At 42.1% G+C, this 9,322-nt stretch overlaps 1 protein-coding gene across 1 annotated transcript; it reads right to left on the reverse strand.

The window, feature by feature from the left end:
• Positions 1-187: 187 nt before the first annotated feature.
• bckdha (branched chain keto acid dehydrogenase E1 subunit alpha) lies at positions 188-6,003 on the reverse strand. The gene is made up of 8 exons (XM_061073097.1): positions 5,732-6,003; positions 3,685-3,861; positions 3,507-3,593; positions 3,326-3,434; positions 1,963-2,124; positions 1,670-1,876; positions 1,438-1,579; positions 188-1,026 (listed from the first exon to the last, which is right to left on the reverse strand). The coding sequence occupies exons 1-8, from the start codon at positions 5,837-5,839 to the stop codon at positions 684-686; spliced, it is 1,335 nt and encodes a 444-aa protein (XP_060929080.1). The 5' UTR covers positions 5,840-6,003; the 3' UTR covers positions 188-683.
• Positions 6,004-9,322: the final 3,319 nt, after the last annotated feature.

Below are 9,322 nucleotides of genomic sequence, written 5' to 3' on the forward strand. Positions count from 1 at the left end.
CTTGAAAACACCAAATAGCTGTTAACGTCTTTTGAAGTTATATTTTTAACAGGTCAAAATATTTTTGAACTTAAATTACTGAAGAAGCATTTATTATTTTTGTCTGTTATCTGTAATTTGTCAAGATACTTCACATTTAAGTGGAAAACACTCTACGGGTTTAAATGAACAAAATAAACCAAGACAATTTTAAATTACTACTTTTGTTTATTTTCCACAAAACACCAAATATGTAACAGGAGCTAGATGGGTGTGTAGTTCTGGGATTAGTGTTGTCTGTAACAGCATTATTCACACCCATCAGACATTTGTGAGTTCTAAAAACCATTTAAACACATTTTTAAATCAGTTGCCACAGTGTCACAAAAGGAAACCTGATAAACACCATGATCACAGGAGAGAGAGGAGAGAACAGAGGTAAACTTCCACCATTTATTGCTTGATTTGTGTGGTTGTGTTTATATATAATTGAAGAACCGGGGGGTTGAAACTAAAGTGTGATTTAATGTTCATAGAAAACTGTAAGTCTACTAACTGAAGGCACCAAACCCAGAGGTATGAAGTACAATCTGCAGAAAGGAATGACACGTCATATCAAAACTACATCTTTAAGAAACAGTCTCAATACTGACCCACTCCAAAGTTTAACCATCACATAGGGAAACCTGGACATGTCAGGGTAATTATTTAACATACTGGTCAAGTGGGTAGTGCTCCTTGTACTGCTGCACGTGCCTCCACATGGATTGTCTCTGCCTTTCCAGGTTGGGCGTCATCTCCTGGTACACGTCGGTAAACATGAGTTCGGGATTGGGCTTCAGGCGCTTCTCAGCCTTCTCAAACGCCTCCATCACCGTCTTACGGGACTGCTTCCTCCAGCTCCTCTCGTCGTCCTCGCTCCACCAGTCCCGGGCCGTCATGTAGTGTCTCAGCCGGGAGATGGGGTGGTCCTGCTTGTCCCAGTAGTTCACCTCGTCCACTGAGCGGTAGGCCGAGCTGTCGTCGCTGGTGCTGTGGTGCCCAATTCTGGAATAAGATCAGATCTGCAATTAACTTTCCTTAACAACATGTTCGGGCCGAGGAGATTTTTCGCTCTGTGCTACCAAGTCCTGTCACTTCACTGACCCTCTAAAATATCAATGCTATACATAATACAATTCATAGAGAGGTGGAGAGATAAATCCACGTAGTCTTGTAAAATTCACAGATAGACTCAACCAGTTATTTGCATATATATATTAATTTTTGTGTAATATTGTACAAATCATGTTCCTCTTTGGAAATCCCACATCAGACTACACAGTTTTGTCAGTTTGAAATTATTATTAATATTTCTAATAGTGATGAATCAGTAAGGACGACGAGCTTTATGCCATAAACAGGTTTTTGTGCCGTCTGTGGTTGTGTAAGCAGAACATTCAAAACCACTCAACCAACCTGTAGGTCATTGCTTCGATGAGGAAAGGCTGGTTCTCGGCCACAGCTCTGCGGCGAGCTTCCTTTGTTGCGTTGTACACGGCAAACACATCGTTGCCATCGACCCGGATGGACAGCATTCCGTAGCCTGGACCGCGAGCAGCTGCTCGATCACACAAAGGGGAAGTGTTGATAAAAGCAGATTAGGGTCGTAAAACTAGATTTTGTAGAAAACCGCACCAGGGCTTCTTACCGATGCCGTCCCCTCTGTACTGCTCGTTGGTGGGGGTGGAGATGGCGTAGCCGTTGTTACGACAGAAGAAAATGATTGGGCACTCTAAGGTGGCAGAGAAGTTGAAGCCAGCGTGTGCGTCCCCTTCGCTGGCGGCTCCCTCTCCGAAATAACAGATGACAGCGCGGTTGGTGTTTTCTCTCTTGGCTGCATATGCAGCTCCAGCCGCTGAAACACACACACATGCGGTGTGAATAGATGTTTATAGGTGTTATTTATGTCTTAACTAACCAGAGAAGTTAACACACACTCACCCTGAGGAATCTGAGTGGCCAGAGGAGAGGAGATGGTGACAAAGTTCAGGTCTTTGGAGCCGTAGTGGACAGGCATCTGACGACCCTTGCCGAGGTCATCAGCATTAGCATAGCACTGAGCCATGAACATATCCAGAGGAAAACCACGATACATCAACACTCCTGTAGGGAAACATTAGGAGTTTTAACACAATTCACCTCAAAACAAGAAAACCTAATGGTCTCAATACCAAGAGTCCATGGAAGGGGGTGAACGACGGGTTATTCAAATGACTGGGGGTGGGCAAAATGCAGAAAAGCAAAGCAATGATTCAATGAAGGGTAAAGAGGGTGAGAGAGTAGTTGGGATGTCATGGAGACCTATCTAAAGTGTGTATGGTGGCAGGAAGATATTTGAGGGGGGAGAGAGGGACAACAACATAACAAACATAAAGACTCCTGAATAAAGAAATGATATTTATATGTTTTAATGCATTTTGTCTTATTTCATGTAAAGCATGCCGAGAACTGGATAGAACTTTTGATAAAAAGTCATTATCTTATCCATTTCTGCATTAATATATATTGTTTGCGATGAAGAGCCTGTGATACTGTCTGATGTGATCTGCTGATATAGACAGACAGGGATTATTCTGAATGACCGAAGCTGTAGACACGTCATGTGATTCACTGACTGCATCAACGCTTTGTTCGCCTCAGATATAATCATTCACCAGAGCGAGCAGCAGCAGACCTGCTAAAACAAACAAGCTCGGAGCTGAGCTACAACCGCTGCTGACTCTGATCAGCTCTTTAACGCAGCTGAGCTCCTGGTCACAACAACTCTTACCAAACAGGTGGAAAAATAAATAAAGGTTAACGTTATTAAAAAAGAAACTCTGTTCTGCTTTTCTAAATTAACAAGATTCAAGTCCTGAGGCGGCTGTTACAACCGGAAAAACCAGAAAAACTAATAAAAATTCCATTCTTATTCTATTGTATTGTAGTGTGTGTACTCTTTATAACTCAACAATGGAGATGGATTTTTAATTACTTAGGAAGGTATCTTCAGATAATATGGGGGTCTGGTGAAGGGGGGCGACAATAGAAAACGTGTTGCGTGCACAGCAGAAGTGGTTTGTACAGAGTTTATGATGATGATGATGATTTATTATTCCATCCTTCATGCCAAAGTTGGTAACATATTTATGGATGAATTTGTGGTCATTGTGGTTTAAAGGGGATGGTGCCCATTTGTAATACACTCCAATAAATTGCTTGATCACTACAAAAACAAGGTTTAATGAATTGAAAAAGTAACTTTGTAAATAAAAAGGAACTTAATCAAGTTAAATTATTCAAATCCACACAGTTTGATACGTACCCGCTTCTCTGTATTGACCAAAGACCAGGTCACTGGGGTCAAGAGCAGCAGCACTGCCAATGTGTGTCCCCTCCTCACCGTAGTTGGTCATGTAGAACGAAATCCGTCCCTGTTTCAGAAAAAAACCTGTTCAGCCGATTCCGTGGTGAAACAAGGAAAAGCAAGAGGAAAAAAAACGCACCTGTCTCTGAGACTCGTAGAGAATGCGGTCCATCGTGTTCAGCAGAGTCATCTTCTGATAAAAGTTCAAAACCGTCTCTTTGGAGAGCTGAGTGGGGAACAAACGCACAAAACAACACATGAAGTACACACTAGAGTGCCACATGAAGTAAACCGGGTCGTGTGCAGACGGACTGTACCTGAGGGTCTTCAGAGGGGTTGATGATATTTCCCTGCCTGTCCATCACCCGGTACACTGGGATCCCAGAGATCACATTGGGCTGGATAAACTCAAGCGAGTCCACATACTCAGCAGACGCTCCAGGGAACTGAGGCTTGTCCGGCGATGAGTCGAAGGGCTGCTGCCGGTGCACGGCCTGAAAGATGGAAGACAAGCGATTGACAACAACACTCTGGTTGTGGCACATTGACTCCGCCAATACGGCTTCATCTTGGTCTTAATGATGACATCCAGAAAAACTGACTCTTATATTCTCTCATTTACTGTTTTAAAGACTTCCCAAAACTTCTGGGATCATTGACATGGAAAATGTCAGCACTACACAGGTATTAAGAATATACAGCACCATTTATCTTTAGTTATAATAATGATAATATGCATTGTTGACAATTGGGATAATAACATAATAGTGTTGTTCTCTTTTAGGTGGAAATTATAAACTGTGTAGCAACGGATACAATCTGTTTATTCATAATTTCTATTCTAGAGAAGAAACCCTTTTAACCAGTTAGCCATTTTTATATCCTCAATGGATGAGTTATTCCACTATGCGTGAAGGCTTTGATATTAACACAGGAAATTAGTTGAGAAGGAACTCAGGATTTATTTGAATATCAAATCAAATGTTTTGATATAGAAAATTCACTTTACAGGGAAAAATGTTGTTGTGCTAAGTTCTGTTATAAGATATAAGATGTTGGGGCAACCCAGAATAAACATGGGCTGGAAATGGGGAACACAGGTAATAGATGGTCCCATGTGGGCTAAACTATATAAAGTGAAAAGAGCAGAACATGAAATTGTATCCAGCAAAGTGATAAACATACAATTTCACATTGCACCCTCACAAATAGGTTTTAGCCAATTTAATAAACATAGAGATAATTAAAAATGAGTAAATGTGGCTTCAATCTGATCCATTAAGAAAATTCAGAGCTCAGTGTGAACATCTGGAAAAGAAACAAACGAATAAAAACAGCTGCGACGTTTATTTCTCTGCACATTTGATTTAAAACGAGATTTCCACTTTCACCCCCCACACACCCCTGTCCTCGACCAATAGGAACGAGGCTAGCTAACTTTAGCATTAGCCGCGTTAGCTTCGGAGCGTCCCAGCGGCGAACACAAGGTCAAGCTACACGTTGAATTCTTACAAAAACACGCGTACACACACTAAAACAAGTGGCGACGTCTGTTTGATTCCACAAGTAGAACAAACTGTGTGTGTCTGCCTGTGTTTCCTCTGTGGGGTCGACAGCTAAGCTAACAAGCTAACCCGGCTGAAGATGGCTTCGCGTTCGACACGCAAAGAGGAGAAATGAGGGGTTAAGTAAAGAAGTGAATTAAAACACTTCAGAGACATTAAACTCTCTAATTACTCTGTGTTAACTTCATCTGCACATCCTATATTCAAAGTTTATTTCAGTATGTCACACTCCGACCTATGATCACAGTTTATAGGCTTGTTATTGTGAGTACTTTACTGTGTACTCCAGTACTTTGAGTATCCTAGAAGTGTATTGTGTGCTATTTACTTGTGTAGTATGTACAGTTTTCTAGTACATTCTACTTGAGCTATTTTAATAAGCAATACGGAGCAAATAAACGGATATGAATAATTAAAATGGCAAGAAAGTAAATGATACACAATAAAATACTGCAATACACAGTTGATTAGTAAATATACCAACAAGACACTGACTTCAAGGGATGACAAACTATGAAGAGACGAGTGTGCAGCGCTGCATTTAAAAGACAACGTGATGACGTATGACAGCTGCACGGTGTTTTAATTAACTACATTATATTTTTATTACATTTTTAAGCTAATTCATCTGATCTGTTCTAGTTCTGCTTCTCTCTGTGTGCAATGCCCTTGACCTGCTGCTGTACACAATGCGTCACCGGCGAGTCACAACCCAGCTTCGGTCCCTGGGTTGCGTTGACGGTTTGTGTGTCTGTCTGTGTGTTGTGTGTCTGTCTGTGTGTGTTTTGTGTGGACTCACGCTGACTCTCAGGCTTCTGTGTTGCAGCAGCCTCGTCGCCCGGAGTCCCGTCGCCACCCGAGCAGCCTGGAAACACGCTCCGTACATTCTGTTGCTCACAGCCGCCATGTGAACGGGAATCGAACTGTGACACCGATTCGACGGGACGTGTTAACTGTTGTTGTTGTATTTTGTTTGTATCGCTTTAAAGCTTTAAAGGCTGCTGCTGCTTCTTCTTCTATCCACAGCACGGCCACACTTCCGCCCTCTTCCTCTTCTTCTGGGGTTTAATGGCGGTTGGCAAACCAGCTGACAGGCGCATTACCGCCACCGTCTGGACTGGAGTAAACCAAACGAAACAAAAATGTAATAATTTTTCTTTGGCTGTGCTTCCTACGGTGGCCGAGAGAGGCCGACGCAATTCAAATAAGGAAAACGCACGCTAATTGAAAACACACGTGCAGATTAGGGGGAAAATAACATAAATTTTGACGACACATGCGCTTCATAAAGTCCCAACACAAGCAAATACCAAAATGTGTTGAAAATAGCGAAAGCGACAGTGCAAATGTTTTCAGGGTACCCAAAAAAAGTGATGAACCTGGCTGTAGTTCAATGCTTTGTGAAGTTAATGTAGTCACACGTAAGTGGTGTTGGAATTCTACCAGGTAGACAACACGCAGGGACCATAGTATCAAGTCTTACAGCTACCAATGCCTTGTCACACAGCAGTTTGTTTCAATTGTTGTTGTAAGGCAACCTGGTTGTGTCTCCACTTATACTTATACATGGAGACACAACCAGTTCTCAAACCTTGGTAGAGGTTTATTTTACAACCAGTGGGGATGTGCCTGAGAAAAGCTGAGTGGAGCACAGTGGGCAGGATGGATCTTCGTTCAGCCACTGCTGTAGGTTTTTGGGCGAGGGGAGGACGTCATAGGCTGATCTAAGCAGGAAGCCATTCCATTCCCCAGAGGTCCTTCCCGCTGATCTTCCTTTTCTCTATGCTCTCCAATTTCATCTACTGCCCTTGTCCTGCTTGAGCGACAGTCTTTGCACATCCTGCTGCCTCCTCCTGACGCCAGATTTCAAGAACTACCGATGTTTGCTGCTTTGTAGGACTTGGCTTGTTCCAAAAGGTTCATTTAGAGATTAAACAGTTAAAAATAAAACATTTAAATGAATCCTGTGATGAACAGGAAGCCAGTGGAGGGAGCACCGCACAAGTGTTATATGGCCCCTCGAATGTATTGTATCGTTTTGAAATTCAAGGGCAAGTATATTTGCACATAATCTGCAAAGCAGAGGAAAGAGACATCATATTTCTCAAAAGTTGATGCTAGGGGCAGCGTATATAAAGAGATTAGGATGGGGCCTAGAACAGAACCTTGAGGGATACTACATGTAAAGTGGGGCTGTCCCGGAGGAATAATCACCCAGGTGGACAGAGAGACTTCTATCCGTTAGGTAGGACTGATACCACCTGAGTGCAGCACCTGTACGGTCAAAACAATTACCCACAATTATCAACAAGATAGACCCATTTTCCAAAGCGTCTGGTTTAAACATTACACTTAAATAAGTTAAATTTCACTGATGATGTCTGTTCGATTTCTGTTATTTGTGTTGGGACATGGTTTTTGTCAAACCAAAGGCTCTCTTCGGCCTTCATGAGAAGTCAAGGCTTGAAACCACATGGTCTTTGTTCAGGAGCAAGCCTCCCGAACTCAGTCTCCCAGGATGCCACAGGTTCCGTTGTTCTGGAAAAAGCCAGAGCACAGGGAACTCAGTCTCCCAGGATTCCTCAACTTCACACAGAGGTGTGAAAAGCCTCCTATTGGTCATTCTGCTCCAGCTCAAATCTTCTCTTCCCATCTACGAGAGGAACGCAAAGTTGTAGCTTCCAGCTCATCTCATCAAGGCTCCCTCCTCTCAAATCTAGCTCTACCAAACTCCTAGTAGCGACTCGAAGTCCTGCAGGAGAACTTCGAACCAGCAACTGAGCCCCACAGCTCAACAGAACCGCGCAGGCAGAAACCTTACGACCAGCCCGGAGACTTCAGAGAACCGCGAACGGAAATGCACTTCTTTTCTCCCTTTCCAAGGACGGGTAACACACCTGGGCTTAATAATTATACTAGGGTAAGCGAGACTGTTTATTCGATTCTGTGTGATGTTTATAATTTTGATATGTGTTGTGATATTGTAGTTACAAGTTGGATGAAAGTTAATGTTAGTTATGCTCTTCACAGGCTTTCTTTGCATATCTCTGACTATTTCATTCTCTGACTTAACATCCACACAGACACACAGTGGTGCCCCTAGATAACTTGAATCAATTAAAATTATGATTTAATATTTTATTTTAAATATTATTATTTTTATATTTTATTTTGATAACCAAATTTATTGAATGCCGAAAGGCACACAATTTTATGGTATCACTTTTAAAGCATTATTGCACAACATTTGTCATTGATGTATTTAATTTTGCATCATTATGCTAAATAATAGGGTCCCCGCATTGTCAGTGCTATGGCCCTACAGTTGACATCAGAATCAGAATCAAAATTCTTTTATTTGCAAAGTATGTTTGCACATACAGGAAATTGCCTTGGTGTCATTAGTGCACTGAACATAAAACAACAATATAAAAACAACAATATATAACAAAATAGAATGAAATATATACAGTAGAGTGCCTACTTCCTCCGAGACCGGATCCAGATTGAATGTGGAGGTGAGGGGACTGGGGGAGACGCAACTTCAGGTGATTTAATTTTGAACATTTAAATAGGTACTCTGAGAAAATGTCCTTTATGTTTTCCTTTTTGTCCAAGGTTAGAGGGACTGGGGGCAGAGCTCGAGAACAGCAAATTCCTTTGAACCCTTCCTATTTAATGAAGAAGTGGGTTCCTTTATCCTGTGAAACACTTACTCTTTCAAAAGGGATTGTTTTCGGTAAGATGTCTATTAAATGTCTCTGTTTGTCTATGATGTATAAAATGTTGCGTGGCAATGCTTAGATAGTAATAGACATTGTTAGCGCTCTGGCCCCACAGGTGGATCAGAGAGGAAGAAGCTTGTAATTTATATCCAAAGCATTGGACAATATCCATGAGTTCAATTTTATGCAGATAGAGCACAGCACTTACTGAAGATGACCATGGAGTCCCCACAAGTAATGTGGGATAAACCACAGATCACGATCGACATGGTTCGTCCATTCATTCAAACCTTCTCAGAGGGGTTAACAGCAGTCCAGTGGGAACTGTTAGAATCTGGAAAACCTGACGAAGCCACAAAATTTTCCCTGGCAGAGCTGCTTTTGAATTTGATGTCAACCCTCTCTGGGGTTTTGGTCAAGCATTTAAAAAGCGACGTCTGCATATCGGAGGAACTTGTGATGGACAGTATCGGCGAACCAGTTTCCCAAGGTTTTGCTGAAGTTCTGAATACTTCGTTATGCTCGTCTTTCCGTTCCTCCAGCTTGGAGAGACTGAAATCTTCATTGGTGGAAGAGGTCACAGTGAGTGTCAACAATGCTCAACAACTTTCCTCTTCATCACTGCCTCGGTCAAAACGAGTCACTCCCACAAGCAAACTGAACAA

This window comes from Limanda limanda, chromosome 6 (assembly GCF_963576545.1).
Source record: "Limanda limanda chromosome 6, fLimLim1.1, whole genome shotgun sequence".
Lineage (NCBI taxonomy): Eukaryota > Metazoa > Chordata > Actinopteri > Pleuronectiformes > Pleuronectidae > Limanda > Limanda limanda.